The sequence below is a fragment of the Amia ocellicauda genome, chromosome 4 (assembly GCF_036373705.1).
Source record: "Amia ocellicauda isolate fAmiCal2 chromosome 4, fAmiCal2.hap1, whole genome shotgun sequence".
Taxonomy (NCBI): domain Eukaryota; kingdom Metazoa; phylum Chordata; class Actinopteri; order Amiiformes; family Amiidae; genus Amia; species Amia ocellicauda.
This window is the reverse complement of record NC_089853.1, coordinates 40957764-40984201: the sequence shown is the minus strand read 5'-3', so window position 1 is coordinate 40984201 and position 26438 is coordinate 40957764. Positions and strand designations below refer to the sequence as shown.

The 26438-nt window shown below is 43.3% G+C and overlaps 2 protein-coding genes across 2 annotated transcripts; both read right to left on the bottom strand.

The window, feature by feature from the left end:
- Positions 1 to 2802: 2802 nt before the first annotated feature.
- On the bottom strand, positions 2803 to 20389 carry LOC136748483 (sodium-dependent lysophosphatidylcholine symporter 1). The gene is made up of 14 exons (XM_066702253.1): positions 19068 to 20389; positions 17510 to 17629; positions 15967 to 16091; positions 14620 to 14752; positions 11533 to 11611; positions 10781 to 10968; positions 9987 to 10077; positions 9172 to 9293; positions 8691 to 8774; positions 8081 to 8164; positions 5776 to 5888; positions 4691 to 4834; positions 3947 to 4123; positions 2803 to 3673 (listed from the first exon to the last, which is right to left on the bottom strand). The coding sequence occupies exons 1-14, from the start codon at positions 19137 to 19139 to the stop codon at positions 3631 to 3633; spliced, it is 1575 nt and encodes a 524-aa protein (XP_066558350.1). The 5' UTR covers positions 19140 to 20389; the 3' UTR covers positions 2803 to 3630.
- A 144-nt stretch (positions 20390 to 20533) lies between these two features.
- Positions 20534 to 26221, bottom strand: nsfl1c (NSFL1 (p97) cofactor (p47)). Its single transcript, XM_066702254.1, has 9 exons — positions 25909 to 26221; positions 24647 to 24744; positions 24443 to 24517; positions 23665 to 23830; positions 23179 to 23274; positions 22800 to 22909; positions 22319 to 22456; positions 21678 to 21842; positions 20534 to 21233 (listed from the first exon to the last, which is right to left on the bottom strand). The coding sequence occupies exons 1-9, from the start codon at positions 26008 to 26010 to the stop codon at positions 21071 to 21073; spliced, it is 1113 nt and encodes a 370-aa protein (XP_066558351.1). The 5' UTR covers positions 26011 to 26221; the 3' UTR covers positions 20534 to 21070.
- Between the last annotated feature and the right edge of the window lie 217 nt (positions 26222 to 26438).

Below are 26438 nucleotides of genomic sequence, written 5' to 3'. Positions count from 1 at the left end.
TCAAGGGCATCTTCAAGATCACTAGATGGCAGCAAAGATTTACTATATCGCTGAATGCAGGGAGCAATTTGCTTAAAATTAAGGATACAGTTTTGTTAGTTTCAAGATAAATCATTATTACATCACAATAAAGCATACATTTCATTTGTATGTATACATTATACATATATCGTGTCTTGTAAGACAACAGTAAGACATTTGAGTTAGAAACCGTTATTTTATGCAATGTATGACATTTATTTTTGACGTATTAGTGATATAGCCCATTACATCTGATAATAGCCTGGTGTTCATGAACATATTTTGCATAACTGAAGAGTTCACCAACATAGTGTAAATACAAAATAACCATTGCACAGAAATACATATATATTTTTTACAGATTCTAAAATATATCAAAAGTTACTTAGAAACTCAAACATCATTTAAAGCTTACTATTGAAAAGATTAAGGTAATATAGGCATTTTCAATCTTTGTTTAACTGGCCAAATTAAATTCACCTGAAAACCTCCCAAAAAACAAAGACAAAAAACAAAATAAACTAAAACTAACGAAAAGCACAAAATAAGAAACTACATGAAAACAGTGCAGTTACAGAAAGTGATTAATGACAATGTTAGGGCTGTATAATGTAGCCTCTGAATACACACACAAACAATTACAAGGAAATAGCTATAAAACCAGAATTCCCTATAACTTATTAAACCAGTTCAGGCAGAGGTTTGCATTGGTTAATCAGTGTGCAATATGACATTTCCATCTCTTCACATTGGCCTTTAGCTACTGTTAATGACCTTCTCACCCTGGGGGCGGGGGGGGGGTTAATAATTAAAATAAAACGCAATTTGTTTTACTTTATACACAATGGAAATAAGTGTAAACAACAGGTATATGTCCAGTAACAGACAGGACCGATGGAAAAAAACATTTCACCCTCATGAAGGCAGAAGAATTTCAGTGAATTCTTAAGTAAACTGGCATTACTGTGATTGGCCAGTTGCATTGAGGGGAAGGAAACAATCAGACAGCCATAGATTAAACATAGGAAATGTATCTGAGTGAGTAGTTTCCAGCTTCCATGACTTCATTTCTATGTACACAGGACCCACACGAGGTGTCACATAACTTCAGCATATGTTGTACATATGTGATGCAAGATATCACTCCACAATCTGACACACAGACAGACAACTGGACACGCACTTCCACAGAGAGAGAGAGAGAGAGACACACACACACACACACACACACACACACACACACACACACACATTTACAGTGCATCTGGAAAGTATTCACAGCGCTTCACTTTTTCCACATTTTGTTATGTTACAGCCTTATTCCAAAATGGATTAAATTCATTATTTTCATAAAAATTCTACAAGCATAATGACAACGTGAAAGAAGTTTGTTTGAAATCTTTGCAAATGTATTAAAAATAAAAAACAAAAAGCACATGTACATAAGTGTTCACAGCCTTTGCTCAATACTTTGTTGAAGCACTTTTGGCACCAATTACAGCCTCAAGTCTTTTTGAGTATGATGCTACAAGCTTGGCACACCTATTTTTGGGCAGTTTCTCCCATTCTTCTTTGCAGGACCTCTCAAGCTCCATCAGGTTGGATGGGGAGCGTCGGTGCACAGCCATTTTCAGATCTCTCCAGAGATGTTCAATCGGGTTCAAGTCTGGGCTCTGGCTGGGCCACTCAAGGACATTCACAGAGTTGTCCTGTAGCCACTCCTTTGTTATCTTGGCTGTGTGCTAAGGGTCGTTGAAGATGAACCTTCGCCCCAGTCTGAGGTCCAGAGCGCTCTGGAGCAGGTTTTCATTAAAGGATGTCTATGTACATTGCTGCATTCATCTTTCCCTCGATCCTGACTAGTCTCCCAGTTCCTGCCGCTGAAAAACATCCCCACAGCATGATGCTGCCACCACCATGCTTCACTATAGGGATGGTATTGGCCAGGTGATGAGCGGTGCCTGGTTTCCTCCAGACATGAGTTCAATCTTTGTTTCATCAGACCAGAGAATTTTGTTTTTCCATGGTCCGAGAGTCCTTCAGGTGCCTTTTGGCAAACTCCAGGTGGGCTGTCATGTGCCTTTTACTGAGGAGTGGCTTCCGTCTGGCCACTCTACCATACAGGCCTGATTGGTGGAGTGCTGCAGAGATGGTTGTTCTTGTGGAAGGTTCTCCTCTCTCCACAGAGACACGCTGGAGCTCTGTCAGAGTGACCATCGGGTTCTTGGTCACCTCCCTGACTAAGGCCCTTCTCCCCCGATCGCTGGGCGGACAGCTCTAGGAAGAGTCCTGGTGGTTCCAAACTTCTTCCTTTTCGGATGATGGAGACCACTGCGCTCATTGGGACCTTCAATGCTGCAGAATTTTTTCTGTACCCTTCCCCAGATCTGTGCCTCGATACAATCCTGTCTCGGAGGTCTACAGACAATTTCTTGGACTTCATGGCTTGGTTTGTGCTCTGACATGCACTGTTAACTGTGGGACCTTATATAGACAGGTGTGTGCCTTTCCAAATTATGTCCAATCAACTGAATTTACCACAGGTGGACTCCAATCAAGTTGTAGAAACATCTCAAGGATGATCAGTGGAAACAGGATGCACCTGAGCTCAATTTTGAGTGTCATGGCAAAGGCTGTGAATACTTATGTACATGTGCTCTTTTGTTTTTTATGTTTAATAATTTTGCAAAGATTTCAAACAAACTTCTTTCACATTGTCATTATGGGGTATTGAGTGTAGAAGTTTGAGGAAAATAATGAATTTAATCCATTTTGGAATAAGGCTGTAACATAACAAAATGTGGAAAAAGTGAAGCGCTGTGAATACTTTCCGGATGCACTGTACACCAACATTCATAATACCAAATGAAAATACTTCAATCCACTACACTTTTTTTATAGAAGACAATTAAGGACAAATGAAACCCATTACTGAAATGTGGAACCCATTAGCAAAACACAAAATACTTGAATAAACAAAGGCAATTCAAAGAAAGAAAAGATCAGAGCATGCTCCAAATCCTCATTTTATAGTCCAGCAACCAGAGCCATATAGGGTAAGAGTGGCCTTTTTGTTAAGACTTCTTATATGATTAAAGTTTGTCCAAAGTTCAATGGTCATTAAAAGAGCAGTGTCCATTTTCCTCACAAGATTATAGGCCCACGTGGGTTCTAAGTTGATCCTGGTGCATTTTATCTCAAGCCTCAGAACAACAGACACTTTCTATTTCCTGAATACATTGAAAGTGCCATTTTCTAAACAGGAATGCTGTATTGTATAATTTAGAAACCCCCCCCGCAGCTGTACCACTGTGTATAATAAGTCAAAGCCTTCTTTGACTCAGTGTAGTTAGGCACATCAGAGAGGCAGGCTGGTGTTTACAAATCACACCTGGGATCTTATTGAAAGGAGAGAACAATTACACTACACACATGTAAAAGTTCAAAGACAACACACAGCTTAGTGGCAAATATTCTAACAATGTATGATGAGATGTATGATTTGATTTATAGAGCGCACACTGCACTGTAGTGAATTTAAATATCCTGAGGAAAATACAAATGAAAAAAAAAGTTCCCCTCTGGGAGTTGACTGCAAAACTGGTACCTCTACAGAGACATGTTTACATCCATTGTCCTTTCTTCCATCTCCCTGCAGAGACAGAAAATAAAAATTATACAGGGATGATACAGAGGTGTCACAGTTGGACTGTTTAAACCAACATTTTAAACAGCTGCATTTTTCACTGTATCAGCAATCAACCTTGTTGAAGTTTTCTGTGTTTCTTAAAAGTACGAGTACACACTCACAAACAATGTGGACAGCAATGTTTTGCATAGAGGTTTTAAACAACACAACTTTACTCTCAGGATGCCCTGTGGGACACTTGGAACACCAGAGCGAGTTTAAATTGAAGCGACTTACTGGGCTTTCTCCAGCTCCTTCTTGAGCTCTTGGCGGCGCTCCTCGTTGATGGGGTAGAAGTAGAATAAGAGCATGCCCACCAGCAGCAGGCCGATGGGGACCGGGGCAAACAGGACCCTCAGCGTGGTGATCACCGCCGCGTTGTGCTTGCAGGCGCCTGGCTGGTACCCTGCAAAACTGTGGCACAGAACAAACCAGCTTCACTAGCAGGCGAGACGTTTGCATGCAGCATTCTCTCAAATAATACAGAATACAACATCCGTAACGTCATATTAATCAGTGTTTTGGGTGAAGCTTTTATTCTACGCAATGTACACACACAAACAAGGGGCTGGCACTCTGCATCCACACTTATAAGTCATTTCTAGCAGCACCTCGGCTTTACTTCTCTACAAAAACAGTTCCTGTAGTATAGCAGTATAAATACCTCCGAGTCAGTGAGCAGTGCACAGCGCAGGGTTACCTCTTCTTTTGTTTTGGGAATACTCACAATACATGAAGTTAGGAGTGAAATATGACCTCTTAAGTGCTTTAGAATCTTAGTAAATAAAGTAGGAAAATATGTGTAGCCGCCTAGACCCTAGCAAAGTGTGGGGGTGGGAGTCACGCGATGGTGCGTCTGTTGCAATTAACTGCCCTGACTCCTACGTGTTGTGCCAGGATGTGTAAAGAACAAGAAGTGTGAAACAGTGACTAATAACCGATGGGGAGAAACAGAGTAACACTTAGATCTGCAACACTTACTGTAAAGCTAGAGTGGAGATGCCAAGGGACATCCCACCCCCGAATTTGTTGAAGAAGACGTAGCAGGAGTAGAACAGAGGCTCCAGGTCTTTGCAGGTCGGGTTCTTCACCTTGAAGTCATCCACCACATCTGGCAGCATGGACCTGTCAATCACATGATAATGAGAAGCTGGCGAGCAGCTGGGTGGGTTTCAGTCACCACAGTGATCGTGCCTCAGCGTGCTTGGCATGCTTGGCGTGCTTGGCGATGGTCTTTTACTTGCTGGTGTGAAAAGATTTGTCACGAACACAGGAACGGGAAGTGAAGGCCCTGTGAAACTGGTGTGAGGAAAAGAACCAAAATGGTTTAGGGTTCACACTGCTAATACAACATGCATGTGTTTTAGAAAGCTGTAAAACTCAAAAGGCTAAAATCATAAATAATGAAACAAAAACTATTCATACTGGAATCTTTTTAGTTCAGTCAGTGCAGTTATAGCTACCGTAGCATGGACATTTCAAAGTGCGGTACCAATAGCCCAGCTAAGTCATTGAGCACAGCAGTTTTAAAATAAATAAATAAATAAATAAATAAAATACAGCAACTATACTTGAATTACAGTACAGGTCTACAGCCCTGGTCTGCTATGATTTTCAGATCACAATGGATGTTACTGCAATTGTAAATCAACATCCTGGATTTAGTTTTCTAGTGTGCTTAATTAGTTTAAAAAGAAAGCATTCAATTAAAGAATCGCCAGAACACAAATTATTTATCTTAGGAAATAGCATGGATAAAAAACAACTAGCATCACACTCCACTGATCCACATGATCAGCATGCCATACTATGCTGTATGAAACCCACTACCTTGAATACAAAGGAATGGGTTTGGGATTATTTTTGATACCAGGGCCAGAGAAAATAAATGTGCCTTGTGTGTGCAGCCAGAAAATGTTATCTAGATTCAGTGGAAGAGTTGTGCAGAAATGGGGAGATTGAGTAGTATTGGGTAATGAAGACACACTGAAATTAGGAAATCCATTGCGGTCTGCTGACATGGGAGTTTGCAGTTCTGTATACTTGCCGGAAGAAGCAAAACTCACCATGGAAGCAGGTACAGGGCAGCCAGGCTGGACCCGGCACTGATGGACATCAGAACGTAGACGGGGAGATTACTGCGGACACAGGCGATGATGGCGAGGGTTGGGATATAAATCTACAAGGAAGAAATGGCACCAAACTCTATCTGTTATTCCAAAATCCTGATGGAAAATAAGCTTTGCGTTATGTTTATATATGAATAAAATGAATGCAGACAAAAAAATAAGCCCAAAACAGCTATTCATTTTATTTGCAGGGCCTTATATACTGTATACCTTGAGACACGTTGGTCTGTTAACCTATTCTCGGCCCTTTGTCCCAAACTTAATCCAATTAATCTGTCATTGTTGTTTAACTTCCTGCTTTGTACAAGTGAAAACGGATACAGAAGCTGGTGATCTTTACTTAAGTAAGTCTTAGTAAATGACTTCCTAAGCATTTCCTGTTTTGGGACACAGTAAGTATAAGTCATTCTATTATATTTTGCAGCAGGTCAGATTTTGCTTGTTTGTTTCTTTAAAAAGTTTTTTTTAAGGTAGTGGGTTTGACGTACAGTGAGGGAAAAAAGTATTTGATCCCCTGCTGATTTTGTACGTTTGCCCACTGACAAAGAAATCATCAGTCTATAATTTTAATGGTAGGTGTATTTTAACGGTGAGAGACAGAATAACAACAAAAAAATCCAGAAAAACGCATTTCAAAAAAGTTATAAATTGATTTGCATGTTAATGAGGGAAATAAGTATTTGATCCCCTATCAATCAGCAAGATTTCTGGCTCCCAGGTGTCTTTTATACAGGTAACGAGCTGAGATTAGGAGCACTCTCTTAAAGGGAGTGCTCCTAATCTCAGCTCGTTACCTGTATAAAAGACACCTGTCCACAGAAGCAATCAATCAATCAGATTCCAAACTCTCCACCATGGCCAAGACCAAAGAGCTGTCCAAGGATGTCAGGGACAAGATTGTAGACCTACACAAAGCTGGAATGGGCTACAAGACCATCGCCAAGCAGCTTGGTGAGAAGGTGACAACAGTTGGTGCGATTATTCGCAAATGGAAGAAACACAAATTAACTGTCAGTCTCCCTCGGTCTGGGGCTCCATGCAAGATCTCACCTCGTGGAGTTTCAATGATCATGAGAACGGTGAGGAATCAGCCCAGAACTACACGGGAGGATCTTGTTAATGATCTCAAGGCAGCTGGGACCATAGTCACCAAGAAAACAATTGGTAACACACTACTCCATGAAGGACTGAAATCCTGCAGCGCCCGCAAGGTCCCCCTGCTCAAGAAAGCACATGTACAGGCCCGTCTGAAGTTTGCCAATGAACATCTGAATGATTCAGAGGAGAACTGGGTGAAAGTGTTGTGGTCAGATGAGACCAAAATCGAGCTCTTTGGCATCAACTCAACTGGCCGTGTTTGGAGGAGGAGGAATGACCCCAAGAACACCATCCCCACCGTCAAACATGGAGGTGGAAACATTATGCTTTGGGGGTGTTTTTCTGCTAAGGGGACAGGACAACTGCACCGCATCAAAGGGACGATGGACGGGGCCATGTACCGTCAAATCTTGGGTGAGAACCTCCTTCCCTCAGCCAGGGCGTTGAAAATGGGTCGTGGATGGGTATTCCAGCATGACAATGAGCCAAAACACACAGCCAAGGCAACAAAGGAGTGGCTCAAAAAGAAGCACATTAAGGTCCTGGAGTGGCCTAGCCAGTCTCCAGACCTTAATCCCATAGAAAATCTGTGGAGGGAGCTGAAGGTTCGAGTTTCCAAACGTCAGCCTCGAAACCTTAATGACTTGGAGAGGATCTGCAAAGAGGAGTGGGACAAAATCCCTCCTGAGATGTGTGCAAACCTGGTGGCCAACTACAAGAAACGTCTGACCTCTGCGATTGCCAACAAGGGTTTTGCCACCAAGTACTAAGTTGAAGGGGATCAAATACTTATTTCCCTCATTAACATGCAAATCAATGTATAACTTTCTTGAAATGTGTTTTTTTTCTGGATTTTTTTGTTGTTATTCTGTCTCTCACTGTTAAAATACACCTACCATTAAAATTATAGACTGATCATTTCTTTGTCAGTGGGCAAACATACAAAATCAGCAGGGGATCAAAAACTTTTTTCCCTCACTGTACTTGTCCTAGACTCCTCTTTAATGACTTGGTAATGTGAAAAAAAGGCCAGAAAATCTTATCTATGTGTTGTCTTATCCAACAAAATTATTAATGTCTCCAATGACAACTTATAATCAATGAAATACAACAATCAATGGTGGTTGCGTTTGCCAAAACGTACTGAGAGACCCATAAAAATCGTCGTCTTCTTCCCAACTTTTACTAGCAATATCTGCCACACAGGTATGGATAATGTAGCCGCCACCTAAAAGGAAAATAGTAAAAATATATAATTTAGTTCCCTGTGCATAAGAGATGCTATTTTAGCATTTAAGTACATCAAATTCCAAACACAAAACACAATGATGCACGCACTTTGAGGTTTATCTTCCAGGAAATTGTTTATATATGTAATTGGTAAGGTTTTACCCATGCTTTCAATATGCAAACACATTCTGGATATTTTATTTACTGAAACTGAAACAGCACAAGCAGTTCTTTGTTGTGCGTTTACAAAATTAGCTGCGACATCAGAGTGGCAACATTCGCTTACACTCGCTTACATTCGCTTAAGTTTAGTGTAGTGTTTGTAGTACAGACACTTCCCCCTTTGACAGACCTGGACAAACCGCTCTGACATTTAGACTTTTGAAATAATACTAGATTTCAGATGCAGGGTTGAGCAATACACTGACCACGAACCAACAAAAATCAATTACAAACATGATTGTATTTGTAAAAAAATACTGTAGAGTTCTATTCTGTCGAGTTTGCCAACATGTTGTACTCACAAGCAGGATGAGCACAAGGTGCTGAAAGTAGGCCCCAAGCCCAGCAGCGTGGGTGCAGAACAGCGCAAAATTCCCCTGTGCCATCTGCAAAAGACGACAATTAATAAGACTACTACTACTAATCTAGTGGAAGTGATAGAAGCACATAAACAATTAAGAGATTCTATACTGACAATCTTCAATGGCACTACATTGCTGGCACACACTTAGCTCTCCCTAATTTACAAACAATTGCATACACTTTTATATCAGTTTTTTGCTTTTGGTGACAAAGACATCTTGTGAGACATCAGCGTTGCGCCCACAGAACTGGCGGACTGGCGGAGAAAAGGGCAAAACAAAGACCGCGACTTTGGCTGGGTCTTTCTTTTCCAAGGTGACTGCTTGGAAGCTACCATGTGCAACAAAATAAGAGAAACGGGTCATGGCTGGCCCACTTGTGGACACGTTTAGTTAATGATTTTAATGGCGCCGCACTGACCTGAAAAGCCAAGGAGGCAAACAGGAAACCAAAGACCAGGCGTATGTACGGGGTGTGCTTCACGATACACTTCACCCCAGACAGGTAAGGCATTTGGAGCTTGTCCAGGGTGCTGAGGGGAGCTGCAGAGAGAGAGGAGAGGCCAGTGTCTGGAGAGGAACCTCAGATGAGGACTGGGGTAGCACAGTACTTCCTGAAGTTAACAGTGCTAAGGAGTCTAGGAAGGTGGGTGGACCACACTTCCCCTGTCCAAATGGGAAAAGCAATTAGGATTATCCTGAGCAAGAGTTAATTAAAATAAATGAATCAATAAATAAACACTAACACCCAGCCAAGTCTACAGCTAAGTCCGAAGACTACTTATGCCAGCTGATTTTGTGAAGTATACATTTTTGGCCTTTTTTTTTTATTTTATTTGCAGTGGTGTAATAATTTCAATTTCACAAACCGCATGCTCATAAATTCAAGCCTTTAAAAGAATGATTACAGTGCCAGAGATCTCAATCAGGATAAGGTCACTGGTTGGGCAGGCTCCTTTGTGTTCTCATTAAATCCATCTGTGCAGTTTTTGTTTCTGAAAACTGTTATTGCTACACATTGCATAAATAAGGGTCAAATTGTAAAAGTTTCACACAGAAACTATAAGGTGACCTATGGATGGACAACTGCGCCACATGTCACTAATAACAAGAGGTATGTTTGGGGCTTAAACTGGGAACCTCCTGACAACATGCCAATCCCTTAACCACCCGTCCATCTGAGCTCCCTTTTTCACAGTGGTTTTCCCACCTCCCCTGTCTGAAACACACACTCACCTAGTTGCTCCTTCACGCCCAAAAACATTACCATGCAGCACAGGAAATAAAACCCCCCGATTATCACAGCAGCGATCACATAGGCCATCCTCTAGGGTAGAAAGAAGACAAAAAAATCATTTTGGGGGTTTCATTCTCTGCAAACTTGAACTGAGCAGAGAAAATTATAGTGAAACTGGATAAATGTTCCCCGGAGAACAAATAAATCCCTTGAGGCTGACGGCTTTCATTAATCTTTCAAATATATGGAAGAGAAAAGGCATTCATCTGTGGACAAACAGCCCAACCATTTAAATAGCAGTAAACATTGAAAGAACATTGCCAGGGTTTTCTTCATTTTCCCCAGATCTTTACAAAGCATTTCCCTATACAAAGGATGTAGTTTCCTTTGCAGAATTAGACACAAACACTAAAAAAAGCTTTTAGCTCTATTATTATTATTATTATTATTATTATTATTATTATTATTATTATTATTATTATACATTTCATAGCTACATCTTCACCTACAGTAACACAGATGCTATGTAATGTATAACAGTATAAACTATACGTAAACATACATTTCCATTATGCCACTTAAAAATGTGACTTGATCACGGCTTGATGGATTACTGTTGATGTGTACATATGTACATATATTCATGTAACAGAGCTCTTTCTCTATCCGTGGTTGTTAAATGTATTATCAGCAACATGTTCTGCTTTCTTGTAAGCGGTGTTGGACTGAGTCACCAACATGTAACATGTGCTGACACAGACGTGTTTTGCAAAGGTCTGTGCGCAGGGCTGACCGTGTTGTGGAGCGTGTCGCTGATGGAGGAGGTGGCGTTCTGGTACATGGTGGCATCGAGGTCTGCGATGCTGAGGTCTGTGGTGTTGTGAACGTTGCAGGCCTGCGCTTTCCTGGCGTGGTACACTCCCACTATCTGTCCCTGAATGGCAGATCCGGCCAGAGTCCCAAAAACCTCCACACCCATCCCTGCAGCACACATTCAGAACATCAACCAAGGGCATGACACAGACACCCACACACTGACAAAGTCTGTTCTGCTGTATTTATATATTAAATACATTCATTCAGGGACAAAAAAATTAATATTTTAGCTCCCGACAGAGACCCCTAGGTGCGCAGGACTCATTTGCATAGTTCTAGTAGATAATGTTCTAAATTGCTTCTTGGAATTTCCCTGGTAGTTCTTTTCTAGGACCCTGATTTTACACAGGGATTTTTTTGTAGGAAATCATGTCAATTTTAAACAATACTGATTTCCGTCTGTAATTTCCTTAGTATAACTAAATAAAATGAATTACTGTAATTTCCTTAATATAACTAGGCTTAAATAAAATGATTTACTGATTGCATGTGTTTCAACTTCTTAAAAACCTGTACCCAATGGCCTGTACCCAACCTCCAAATGAGGAGGAGGAGGAGGAAAAGAAACGGAAGGAGAGAAAAAATGAGCATCCTGACCAGAAAGAAGCATGCATGACAGAGATGGGGGTGGGGGGGGGGGGGGGGGTGGAGTCAGTGAAGATGGCTTACTGTAAGCTGTGGCTGAGTCTCTATCTCTCTGGTCTCCTCCCAGGAACATGTTGAGGGAAGAGTAGGGAACATGGTAACACTGCAGGGTCAGACAGAAAACAACAGACGCTATACACAGGTGTAGAAAGTCAATAGAAAGTTAGTGGTGTTTTTGCTTGTATATCTTTCCAAATCCAGACTTAAGTGCTTTACAGAGCACAAAAATGACAGACTGATGATACTAGCTATTGACAAAGGCAGCTCTCAGGGGCACATCTGTAGGTTTACTGTACACTGATCAGCCATAACATTATGACCACTGACAGGTGAAGTGAATAACACTGATAATCTCGTTATCATGGCACCTGTCAGTGGGTGGGATATATTAGGCAGCAAGTGAACATTTTGTCCTCAAAGGTGATGTGTTAGAAGCAGGAAAAATGGGCAAGCGTAAGGATCTGAGTGACTTTGACAAGGGCCACATTGTGATGGCTAGACGACTGGGTCAGAGCATCTCCAAAACTGCAGCTCTTGTGGGATGTTCCCAGTCTGCAGTGGTCAGTACCTAAAAGTGGTCCAAGGAAGGAAAAGCGGTGAACCGGCGACAGGGTCATGGGCGGCCAAGGCTCACTGATGCACGTGTGGTCCGATCCAACAGACGAGCTACTGTAGCTCAAATTGCTGAAAAAGTTCATGCCTGTTCTGATAGAAAGGTGTCAGAACACACAGTGCAGCGCAGTTTGTTGCGTATGGGGCTGCGTAGCCGCAGACCAGTCAGGGTGCCCATGGTGTCCCCTGTCCACTACCGAAAGCACCTACAATGGGCACGTAAGCATCAGAACTGGACCACGGAGCAATGGAAGAAGGTGGCCTGGTCTGATGAATCACGAGTTCAAGGTGTTGACTTGGCCTCCAAATTCCCCAGATCTCAGTCCAATCGAGCATCTGTGGGATGTGCTGGACAAACAAGTCCGATCCATGGAGGCCCCACCTCGCAACTTACAGGACTTGAAGGATCTGCTGCTAACGTCTTGGTGCCAGATACCACAGCACACCTTCAGAGGTCTAGTGGAGTCCATACCTCGACGGGTCAGGGCTGTTTTGGAGGCAAAAGGGGGACCTACACAATATTAGGCAGGTGGTCATAATGTTATGGCTGATCGGTGTATATTGTGAGTATTCATGAAGCTTGAAGTGGGAGGTATCCTTCAATCGCTATGTGGATACGAAGGCCGTCTTTTAAAGGGACAGTACATAGTTTTGTTTCACACAAGAATAACAAGTACAGAATTTGTTGGACAGGAGCTGGTTTGTAGCCAAATCATTGTAGAGCCATCATCCTTTACTGGCAGCAATCAGAGGAGTCTGGAGGACAGCTGGCACCAGTATTCCTGCAGGTAAGGCACCACCACCTAGGTTGCCCCGAATCAATCCATCAGATACTAGGTCTGTACCCTGCCATTGGCTAACGGCTCAGAGTCTGATTTAATCATGGTGCAAAGTATGCAATACATTCTCACTGACACGGTAGCTGAGTTTTACAAGTTAAAACACACTTTTTATTCTAGTCGGTTAGCCATTAAAGGTCCAGGAAGAAGGTGATACACGTTTCTGTGCACAGTGATTTTCAAAATACTTATACTTATAGAACGATTTAATGTATTTTTTATACATACATGACATAAACTGTCACATGTTAAAGATCGTATACATATACAGATACAGAAGACAACACAAAGACCAACTGATGTTTTTGAACTCTTTATGACAAGTTCACCACCAGTTTAAAATGAATCGACAACAAGAAGCAAATATTAAGTGACAGAAGACAGAAATGTAGATTCTGTGATCCATGCTGACTGGCCAGCAACCGCAGTTAGACGCAGCTTTTTCAGATCTTGCAGAGAGACTAGCAATAACGAAGCTCCAGCCCTGTCTTCCTGTTTGATCTTTGCAGCTCTTACTGATGACATGCAGCATTACACGTTCAAATAGAAAAAGGACGATGGGTGGAGAAAAGGTGGAGAAAAAAACACTTCCTAGTGAAAAACTGAACTTTGTGTCTAAAGTTCATATCTAAAAAGAAAAGACCATTGTCACGAGAAGAAAACAGCAAACTTTTCAACTGCACTCAGATTGGGGTCTACAGGAAGCACCTCAGCATCAGGCCATGTGAGGTCTCCTCTAGACATGCTCTTATCACAGAGCCAGCTCCAATACTCACCATCACATTAACAGCTGTATTAATAGGTGAAGGCCATAAGCTTTATAAGGAAAGAAGCAAAGCACCACCAGATATGCCACAATGCAGTGGTGTGGTAGCACAACAGGCAGTGCAACAACACAGACCAAAATAATATCTCTGTGTCAATCAATAATGTCTCAGGCTGTGGCTCACATTGAAACCTTACTCATTTGTTTTTCCATTTCGATTTACAGACATAACAAAAACCACCGGAGAGAGAGAGGGGTAAATAAATACATAAATTATGTGAACAAAAAGTTTCCATTTTTTATTATATTTACCGCATTCAGAGACACTGCTGTGGCTTGAATTTCTGGGTTCCCTGTGGTAAAAGGAGATTCCAAGGAAACCACAGGCTTTAACAACAGCCCTGTCGTATGCTACTCATACACAGCCCTCTTTGGTTCTGCTGACACTGCTGTACGTTATGCTCCAAGCTGAGCGAGAGGACACAAAATGGCTGTGTTCCTCTGTAACTCAGCTGCATTAAAGAGAATGCTCTCCTCAATGGGCCTCACAGCATTTTGCATCGGTGTCCATCCCCTCGAGAAGCGGCTTCCGTGAGGATGACAGAAAGCAACATTCTTCACAAAAAAAAATGACAACGGTGACAAAACCAGGGCAAAGGTACGAATGTGGTTAACCGGCTAACCTGACTTGGCTTCTCTTCCCATTTTCAACCACCCTTATCAAGCAATACTCAGACTCCTGGGCACAACAAATGAATGGAATGAATGAACCAGAATGAGGAGGCCAACGCAGGCCCCGTACCTCATACCTTCATCTGGGAGCAGTGCGCTGGAGGACTGACCCTGTGCTTATCTGGACAGAAGGGTTGTGGACAGAGGGGCGGGGTGTCTTACACTCATGAAGGTCTGGAAGAGGCAGTACATGGTGAAGTACCATGTGAAGCTGAAACCAGCGGACATGGTGTCTTGTGGAGTGTACCACAGCAGGATGTAGGACAACACGCCGAACGGCATGGAGAACACCGCCCTGTGGAAGAATAACAACACGGGCTGTTATTGACGGTGCCCAGCTGCAGTCCGGCGACACTACAACCAGCAGTACTAGGCCGGGCCAGTGGCTCCATACCTCCAACATACCAGGCCTGCCACCATAAATTGACAGTAAGAACATTGAATAACTGTACTTTTGTAATGCTTGTATAAACTGTGTAAGTCACCCTGGATAAGGATGTCAGCCAAGAAATAAATAATAAGAAATCTTCCTTCCAAGCAGCTTGCTAAATAAAGACTGTTTGATTCAATCAACTTGACAGTCTGATTTCTGAAAGTAATTAGGGGATGCTTCACTACTACTACTACTACTACTAATAATAATAATAATAGTAAATAACACCCAGTGCAGGAAGAGTGACTCAGCAGCCGCCAAAGAAAGCCATACTACGAGATTTTAATCACTTATCTATTATTCAAATAGATCATGAAAAGACACTGCTTTTTATTAAAGATATTGGATTTGTTTAAAATAATAATAATCTAGACACTTCCCCCCCGTTTACCCATGATGTTGCCATGATACTCAATTTCCATTCTCTGTGCTGATTGGGCAAATGGTGTGCTTTGGAAAGGGCGTTCGAGAAACACAAGGAGCATAGACATTTCCACAACTCATGCCAGCCGCCCTGGATAACACGATGAATGGACTTTGTACTCCTCTCCCTGCGGCCTAGTCCTGCTTCTAACTTGAGGTGAGGGCTGGTCAGAGGAGGCGTGGGCTGCTGAGAGCACCGCACTGTTTTACAGCTTTTATGGTGTCTGTGAGTCACACATCCCACATGCGTCTGCTGAGCACCACACAAACCAATGTTCTGCTGAATTAAATGAGTGTAAACGCCAGCCTTTCTTGTTTGAGAAGTTGCATTTTGTTCCTAATAAACAACCAGGAGAAAAACAACACTCAAAGGGAAGTCAGACCCCACCCCAGAGATAATACTTTAAAATTAGAATCATATTATTGTGCATTTCCATAATTATTGCACAAGTGATTGCTAGTGACTCATGCAAAGGCTGTGTCTGGCAGGCAAGTACACCGATTCAACTGCGAGCGTTAATAGACTTCAGAAGATAATGTAGAAGTGTGCAGGATGGGCGGATGGTATCTATGTGATCAAGTTTGCACTACAGCTATTTCAAGTTCAAGGGCTGCTGACTTCTGCAGAGGTGGCGCAGAGAGACAGTACTCACCAGGGGATGAGCTTCCCAAACCTGGTCTTCCCACTTCGACTGACCAGGTATCCCACAAGGGGGTCTGTGATGGCGTCCCAGGCTCGGCCCAGGAACAGGATCAGAGACACGTAGAACGCCTCCATCTGAACCAGACAGGATCATTAGAAACGTCTGGCTGCATTTACATGCTGGTTAAAAGTCATCGCAGTTGAGGCAGTGTCATCATGACTTATTGTAAAGATGTACAGCTGGATTACAATTTTAGAGGGTTTTGACTTAAGCCCATATTAATTTAACACCTTGCGCTGAAGACAACCACCGTAAACAAGTAATTACTGTCATGACTTTTCTACCAGCATTTAACAGCCATTGACACTGAATCAGACTATTATTGTAACTGATGGCCTGAGCTTGTTAACATTAGAGGCCCAAAGAGACCTCGAAAGCAAACAAAGTCTATATATGGGAATAATTAGGAATAATCAATGAACAGGCATTAAATACTGATTAGTTTGCAAAACTAACAGGTTATATTGGCTACTGGATAATCAACCATATAGCTAATGAGTAGATATGTCAAACCCTCTGGTACATTTCCACTGCTCTACTTCTGTGACCTTGTGAACGACGCTCAGAAACAACAAGAAGGTTCGTTATGAATATAGCCATATTTAGCTCATCCCCTGAAAGTGCCAAGGCAAGGGAAATCAAATGTTTTGAGAACTGATACTCTGTCTGCCCAAGACTTGAAAGAGCAGCAGAAACACACAGGCCCTGTAAAAGCCAAAAGGAATGAATCGTGATAAGTTCAATATAGTCTAATACTAGAAATTCTTACAATGTGTTGTAGTGAGACTTGAATGTATTTGCTGTTTACTATCTACACTCAACTCAATGCCTGATCAATCCATCCAAAATATTTAGTCACTGCAGCTTTTATTTGTAATTTGATAGATAGGCTTTTCATTCCTCAATGGAGCCAGTTTTCTCTGTAAGTCACCGTCTGTAAAACATGACAGGATAACAAAAGTGATTCTAAAATGGTTTTAACCTTGCATAGATACAGCATGAGGCACAGATCTTCAGAAGCATTCACGACAAGCATGGTAGAGAGGGAGAAAAGTGGAAATAACTGCCTCTCCTCCGAAAAATAGTTACAAACCCATCCAAAGTAAAAGAGCAAAGCTTCTTTCTCTCTACTGATGTCTAATTGCAGTGTCAGCTTCTCAGTAAACTGGAATAAAATAGCTTGATCTGTTACTTTGCTCACCAATGACAATAAGCAACATTCATTGGCTGGTACCGGTGAACCTCTTTTCCTCTCTGCACGGGACATATCGGTCAACTTGTCCCAAGAACGTTATCAGAATGTGGGAATGCAGTGGCCTCTCCCATCCAGCGACCTCCAGGCACACAAGTGCAAGCACAACTCTTGGCACTGTCTGGGCCCAGGAATGTGCAGCGTATGCAGTTTGTTTTGGGACTTCATATTTTTGCATGTACTGTATATAATATGTTCCAGCCGCGTCTCGCACACAATCGGCGGGCTCCATCCCCTCACCTGCACCACATCCAACAGGAAGATCTGCATGAAGAAGCCGATGGCGTTGGATGTCATCTGATAAGGAGCTCCGCCCACCGCATAGCAGACCTTCCTGCACAGGGGCATCTTAACGGCTTTCTGGGAGGAGGGGAGAGAGGGGAATCTGCCGTCACAGCCATCCAGGGGCGATTCGGCAGCCCCCCCCACCACGAGGCAATTGTGCCTTGCAATACTGACATCTTTTCTTGTCTACCAAAAGATGGCTCCTATGCCAAAATAGTGTACTGTTACATACACATATATGGAGGGGAGAAACGATAACCAGTGTAGAACAGGACAATGAGAGGAAACTTCAGAAAACAAAAAAGGACAATATATTTTAAGGCAAAATTTAAAATATGTAAAACATGCAAAATATGTAGGCAGAGCTTGAATAATATATTTACATCTCCTTCCCACAGTATTATTTGGGAATGTAACACAAAATCCAACTAGTTGTATAGAGATTGAATTATTATAGCTTGTCACGAAGAAGTCTCACCATGAATACTCAAAGGTTTCATTGTTGGGAGCCAGTAGCTTGACCGCACACACAGTATTTGCATAACGCCGTGTATTGGGGGCGACTCTCACCCTGACCAATACAAATTCAAAATACAATGACAGCGAAATCTAATCAATAAATACATGGAAGAGAAAGTCGCAGTTGTCTTTAACACATGATCACCCCTCATGTATAAGAAAACAAGCAGTCAGTTTGCTGCAGCCAGTGCAGTGTTCAGCATTACAGCACACACAGGCACACAACAGATGGCTGACACCCTGCAGCGTGTGCTTGCAGATCAATGCTTTTTCGCAGAAATGCAGTGCGTCATTAATGACAATCTTGGACTGGGTTAAAACAAAGTGTTGACCCCACCAGCTTCAAGTTAAGTACTGGCATCTACTCAGTGGGGGTGTTGCGGTCTCTGGAACGTTTCTTCCAAAGTTAAGTTGATATGAACGGGTGGGGGTACGTTTTTATTTAAATGCACTCTTACTTAAGATGAATTGTAGGAGGTCGTGGATAAACAAGTACAATCTATTGCCCGGCCAAAACAACGTTTGCACCTTCATTCTGCAGTAAAGCATGCAATTGTATCATGATCTTGCATAACGGGTTTGTATACAACTTCGTTCACTCCTGACTCGCCTGTACACACAAATAGCGTATATGAGTATCTCGGTATGATTGCTAGTTTTCATACAGCTCTGGAAAAAAAGTTAGAGACCCCTGCCAAGCTCAGAAATCAATGTTAAGTGGACTCATTGTCCCAGAGCTGTTCGAATCTGGAATTGTAAAATAGAACACTCGCTTCACTGTATTCTGTTTGTCGTGCATTTCCGATCAAAATGGCTTTGTTACACTATTTTATGTTCAGTCCAAAATAAATGTATACATGAAGTAACAACTTCTATCTCCAAATGAAACACTGTTGCGTTATGGGCAGAGCACGCGTACTTATACAAGTCTCCCCTACGGATACTCTGGAGCAGTTACATACTTTTCTCTAACTTCTGTCCATCACCCACTTACATGATCGGAGTCCCCCTTTGCAAGCAGCACGTTTTCACGAGGTCCTGAGCTCTGTGCTGCCGGCTCCCCCATCCTTGTGCCTGTCGACTGAGCGAGGTCTCGTCACGCTTTTCCTGCAACAGCCAGGACCCGGTTTTGAAACTCGGCTTGTTCCCTCTACCCCTGTGTGACGTACCCTGTGGTATGTAGTAGTTCAGCGGGCACATTCATCTGTGCCAGGTTTTTTCTGAAGTTGCAGTGGACTTAAAGGGATGAGATGTAAATGCTTACAATGCTCCATGTTGTAACTCGACCCAAACAAACAAACGTTTCAATAATTTTATTCTCATCTATGTGCTTTCTCATGAATCCACATGAAGGCAAGTGACATGCCTGAAAAATGTCCATTGGCGACTACACACCGATAACACTCCAGAAGTAAATAGTTTAGAATGCAATTCAGAGGCAAAGTCAACCAGTAAGGTAGGTTTTAACACAAGTCTGTTGCAAAACCAAGTTATATAAACCACTTAATTGTTCTGTTGATCTTAATCCAAAGGGGACTGTCCTAATACGAATGCCATTATATATGCGTAACAGTGGGCAGATGGATCTGCAGAACAGGAGAGATGCGGCCTGTGCTGAAACCTGCACACGATTATACTAAATAGAAGCACGAGGAGTCCATATGAAATCTGAAATTTAAAATGAGCAAAAGTTAAATTATTTGCTTTGTGACTATCTTTTTTGCACCCCTTCTCAAAATCACAAATATTACCCCATCTGAACTCTGTAGCAAGGAAGACAAGCTCATCCAGTACACAGTGGCAGCATTGCTCCTGAACTGCTAAGTGCTCTCCAGTACAACCCCTTCACCACATGTGCGTCGGGTGGCTTACATTCACCATGACTTTGGACTCCGGTCCCAGACTGTTAACACACCCGATGCTGCCCAAGTCAACTTGAGATACTGTGCCCTCTGTCTCTGATCTGCAGCTGCTTTATTAAGATGAAAGAGGAGCAGGGTGCCCTCAAGGCTCTGTCTGGACCATAAACAAGCACCTACCCTAATCACTCACTCGATTTAAGACTGAAGCTGTTAAGGGCTTAAGGCCGGGGGATACAGCTCCCAGCTCTGCAATGAAATGAAATTCAGTCAGATAAGCAAACATAACTCTCAAATCTCAAACTCCACTCACAGCCCTGCCAGTCTTCACCCCAGACCTGGGCTATGCAGAGAATCTGCGGGTTAATTCCAAACGAGTCCACCGCTGCAAGGAATTAGGATTTCACCACAGCATATTCTGCCAGCTGACCCTTTGTCTTAGGGAATAATGCTAGTCTTCATGAATCTTCCCTAAAGCAAATGAATCCCACCACCTAACAAAGCATTACATCCTAGTTGAATAGCAAACACACAAACAATATGCTTCTTCCAAATTAACCACGGTGACTAAAGTGTGTATAAAAATATATATATAAAAAAATAAGACCATAAGTTGCATTTTAATCACAAGATTTCAAGTCAACAAAAATAACTACTCAAAGGATTAGTGGGGAGGGGGGGGAACAGTGCATCTTCTTCACAAGTTGATAAATTGTCGAGTTTCTTCTTTGACCATTTAAACTCTATTTAAATGTTTTATCTGTGGGGTTTATTCTGGAATTCCCCTTCATTAGCATGACCCCTCCAAAAAAGAATAAAAAAAGTAAACAAAACAAAAAACCCACCTTCCTCCAACACTTTACTATGATCTGGAATGAAAAGGCTCAGGTATTGGGCATACAGAGTCCACACAGTACAAATGAGTTACAACTGGCAGAATGAGAGGTGACTCTGGAGAACTACAAGTCTAACGCTATCGAAGAACCCTTGAGGTAAATTAAAGTTTCTTTAAAAAGCTTTATTATTTAGTAATCTTCTTATTTCTTATCATGTCCCAACAGTTCAGCCCAACCTCTGAAATACGCTAAAGAAAGGAGTCCGTCGTGTGGTTTTCCTGTTGGTGATCGCCTGGCAGCCGTCACTTCACCCGCTGGACGATCACGGCGTTCAGTAGGTTGGCCTCCTTCAGCGTCTGGTTCTCGTCCGTGAGCTCTTTGTTGGGGAAGGTGGTCATGAGGACAAACTCGGTGGCTGCCATGGCGGGTCGAGCGCTGACCACAAACTGGCGGATATCAGAAATTCTGGGGAAGGGACAGAGATGGACAGCAGGTTATTCAGAGCGCTGCCGGAGAGAAGGGCGGGAAGGGGCTGTGGCGACGGCACGGCTATGGCATGGGCCAGTGCTGGCAGCAGACTGGAGTACTGCTAACACAAAGACGCACCCCAGGAAATGCACAATGTCTATCAGTAATTACACCGCAAGACCCAAAGGATCAAGAATAAGATTTGGGATGTGAAAATGCAATTGGGAATCGAACCCCCTGCCCCCAAAAAAATCAATGTTCACCATATAAGCCCAGCTGAGGGGTGGGTCAGGTTGGGCTTGCGGTCGTGTCTGGAGTAAATCTGCAGACAGAATCACGATGCCATGTGAGTAATGTGCTACAATGTGGACCTCCTTACTCAAAGGCAATCTTGTAAAACCCAACAAGCCCAACAAGAACGACAGGAGTCTTGGCTCTGACCTGTGAGTGTGGTTGAATTTCTGGACCAGGCGCCCCCCGTCGGCGAGCCGGATCTGGATGTTGGTGACAGGTTCTGCCTCGTTCAGGGTGACGGCAGAGCTGGCCTGCGCCTCACTGGTTGCCAGCATGACCCCCGAGCTGAGGCTGATGACTTGGGGAGTGGCGCTGCAGAGACACAGGGCAGGCACAAACACAAACACGTCAACAGATTTATTATGGTTTACTCGTTAGGAATTTAAAACGAAACATTTTCTCCAAGGCGATATAAAAATGACAAAAATGAAACATGATATTTATTTTGATTTGGTTTTGTCTACCTAAAATGTAGGAGTGGTTTATCTCAGACCTCTTTCATAACCAAGAAAAAAAAACAGAAGTTACAATTTCAGAGTGCTCCACTTTTCAAAAACTTCTGCCCCCTTGTGGTCTTCCTTTTTTATTTTTTAAGTATCATTTTGTTTAAAGTATTTGTTTTGTTATTGTTTGGCGTAGGGCATTGGATACCAAGGAAATCCAACATGTCAAATCTTGCCAAAGTATAAACATAAAGAAAGAAAAACGACATGTCAAGAATGTATCAAACTAAGCTTTCCAGCCACACCCTGTGCATGAACTCTCCACCCAGCCCAGCAGTGGCCTACCTCCCCAGCTTCTGCCCTTCCCCGCCAAAGGCCTTGAACACAGTCTTGGGTTTGGAGAAGTCCTCATCACGGTGATCCTCCATGTCTAGGTTGACCTGGCCGCCTCGGGACAGCCGTCGCAGCTCGGCGGGAATCTCCCTGCAAGACAGCGACCCGACCCAGATTCAGAGCCCAATCATCGAAAACAGTGGCTCGGCCCAGCACCCAACTCAGAGCTCCATCAATCAAGAGCGGTCCCGTCCAGACCCCAACTCAGTGTGCAGCAATCAAGACAGTGGCTGGGACCACTTGCGATACACGAGGAATTGAACAGCCGTTGTAAACTCCCAACAGACAGCATTGTGAGATTACTGCACATTCCGTACTACAACAACAACAACACAGGATTCTGGGAGCATCTGAAACCACACTTTAGACAGGGCAAAAAAACCTCTGAGCATTAAAATGTGAATTTTCATAGTTGTGGCGTGAACCCTCTCACCCTCTGCGGATGGACTCGAGAAACTGAGCGTTGCCAGGGTCGGAGTAACTCCTCAGCTCACCCTCATCTAAACTGAAGCCAGTTTTCCACAGCTTCAGGACCACGTGCACCTGTCACGAGAACAACATCAGCATCACCAGGCAGCCTTTCAACACGGAGACACCATCCCTTACTTCCCAATGTAGGTACAGCATGCGGGGAGCAGCACTCATGCAGGAGGAATGAATCTTAAATTCACTGAACAATGTCAAGAACCCAACAATCAGATGACCAGCATCAAGATGATAGCGTTCCTTCCTTCTTACAGGCCTTTGCTAACTTGGCCTGCCAGGGAGGCCGGACTCGTCTCAGGGGTACAGACACTATGAAGAGCACTCACATCCTGGGCTGTTTCAGAGGACTTCCTCTCTCCTACTACATAGGCAGACTGCTCTTCCGGGGCGGCGCCGAGACGATAACCTCCGCCAGCAAACGGCTGCAAAAGACACACAAAGCAGCGTCTGATAAACACTAAGGCAAAAAGGATGGTGCAGGCTCAACCGATATATTTAGAATGTACTTGTACATCGTACATAGAATGGAGATTATATGCCGTTTATGAGTTCATCACGTTCTGAAGCTCTACTTTAAATGATTAACAAAAATAAAAACATCAGCGACGAAAAGAGTCGCCCCTTCCAGTGCCCGACTTCACACAGAGAGCAGAACACAGTACTAGTTTAGAATATCGATACTTATAAGGAAACAAGACTGTCTGTGGTTTATAAATTATATATGTAAGTTTTAAAGAAATATCATTAAATTACCCAGCAAATCGATTGATAAATAAATAAACAACACCAAACAATAAGAGTGATGGTCCTACTCTTGCCCTGCTGGACTCCCCAGGTCCTTTAGCAGCTCTGTCCACGGGCACTGCACCGTGCTCTTTTGCTCCTTTGAACAGGTCCTCCACCACCTCATTGGAGCTCTTCTTTTTGGGGGGGCCCACGATCTGCTGCCCGCTCCTCTCCGAGCCCCCGGCGTAAAACCTGCAGGAGACCAAGGATGCCCAACTAGCACCTGTTCTCAACACGATCAAGCGGCCTACCGATTCTCATTCTCGCCGCATCACAGCTATCAACTGTGCCCAGCCCTGTGCGTTCGACCTATCCTTGTACAGCTCATTTAATTACTTTTTAATTAGAGAGGAGGGAAAATCACACTGGGGTTAAAAGTTGGAATGGCAGACCACCACAGTCCTGCGGCTGTCACGTGCCCATCAATGCGTTCAAATCCACTCAACGCAGTGCTGATGCCACATGATTGGTTCTTGTCAATACATACACCAGATACCTGGCATGACAGCATTTTCCACATACCACCTGCTTCACCCAACTCAAATAGGCAATAAAAACTTCAGCAGCTTCAATGAGTATTATATGCATCAGTAAAAAACTGTTTATAGTCTTAACTGTTCATTGAAATTTTACTATATTAATTCAGAGCTGCAAACCAATACAATAAAAGTATTATATTTTCTGGGGGAAATAATGTTAAAGAACTGAGCAGATTTATTTCCCATTTCCACCAATCCTGCAGCTACTCAAAGAAAGTCTGGGACTAAAAAGCCAACAAAGTTTATTTCCTGGCATCACTCATACCTCTGTCCTTCTTCTTCATCACTCTCCTCTTCATCCTCATGCATTAGGTCTCTGAAGGAAGTTACTCTGTGTTCACTGCAATAGAGAAAATAGCACTATAACAACACATACACACACACACAGAGAAAGGGGTCAGTTGTATCACAGTTCATGAAGAGCAGGTTTTGGGGGAGATGTTCCTACACAAGCTGTTGGCACCCTTACCTTGGAGCTGTGGGGCGCGAGACAGACCTGCCCTCTGGCTGAGGGAGGGTGACTATGTCATCATCAGCGCCATCTTCAAAGAAGCTGGCCAGGGCGAGCTGAGAGAGGGCGAGAGACAAGACGTAACTCTACAGTTAGGAGGTTTAATACCATCGGATGCAGAAGAACACAGTAGAACTGGCCGAGGGGTCACTGATCGCTCTTTATACACACCTTATGTGCTGAAAACGTTAAGTTAACATTAGGTTTTGAATCTGTACTCCATCCACACTGGACAAAGGAAGTGCGTCAATGAGCCAGGAAGTGAATCCCTTTTGTCCCAGTGCTTATTAGACAACAGAAATATGCTGAAACCGCTTTACAGCACACTAGACTTGAGAGATCTGGTTGAATCCCCTCCAGCACGGCTCAACAAACCTTAATCTTTGTTAGAGATTTAAAAACAAAAACGTTAAGGTTAAACAGCCAGTGCAGCACAATGATGTCTGCACAATGGGGCTGTTCCTCACCAGTCTACAGCACGACACCAATACGTGCGACGACCATCAAATCATTACTGGGTCCCTTAATACTGAAAAACTGACACTTGAAGTCAAGCAACACCATTACTGCGGCACACTACCGCAAACTGGGGCATCGCTGCTTTAACCTACAACCCAGTGGTGTAAGTTTGTGTCCCCAATGATCCTCATCGTACCGCATGTTTTTATGACTTAGTAGAGCGACATGTTTCTGGCACTTTCGTTTCATGCTTGAATCGAAACAAGTGCACAGACACGTAAACAAAGTGCGTCTAATGTAGTAGCTTATAATGAATGAGCCAAGGCCTCTGTCGCACTGATGTGACTTTTCATACACAACACATCCCATTTGCCATGTCAACAGTATTGGGCCCAAATGGTGAGATTTTCTATCCCCATCTTCCCCATCTCCTAAGCTGTTTATTTAGCCGACATCCGAACAACTTTGGCTGTTGTGGCCCACTTGCTTTTGAAAGCCGACATCTATTTAAAAGAAATTAAATGACATCCTCCAAATGAGCACGCAACAAAACAGACCCTAAACATGAGGCTTTTCTCCGTGACTTCCAGGGTAAAACTGCGAGCGCTTTGTTGAGAGAGAAATGAATGACTTGCAAAATCGACAGGACAACAAACCCGGTTTCGCACTGGACGCAGGGGCCATAAGACAGGGAACCGGGTCGTCTGACATCCAGACTAACCCCGCTTTTGCGTTGCGGAACCGTCGCTGTTAAATCGTACCTGTAGGTCCCAGCCGGCAGACTCCAGGAAAAAGCGGGCCCGCTCCTCGTCTACATCTGTAACGGCAACAAACTCCCTCACCGCCTCTTCTCGATCCGCCATCTTGGATTGACACCGAGCGCGTCCCTGTCCGCCGACACGCCGGGCGCTGCGCCTGAGGTTCCGGCCGAGACCGGGTCCGGGAGGGCCGGCCAAGAGCAAGCCAACCGCACGCAGCTCGGCAGGAGAGCGAGCTGGTCTCTAGAAATACTAGATATCGATACAACCGTGTCTTCTTTATCAATCAATTCACTTCTTTTGATTAAGTGCATAAAAACACAAACAGGGATGAAATGACTTTGTGCTGACGTCAAGAGAGAAGTGTGCACCGTGACCAGAGTGCATCCTGGGGAATGTATTTTATCCATTTATGATCCGTGTTCGTGTCAGTGTATTTGTATTTGTAATTTTCTGCGATGAACATTGTATATTTTTGTATATAAAAAGAATTGGAGACTTACTGCTTACTTCTAAGGAAAATAATCTTAATA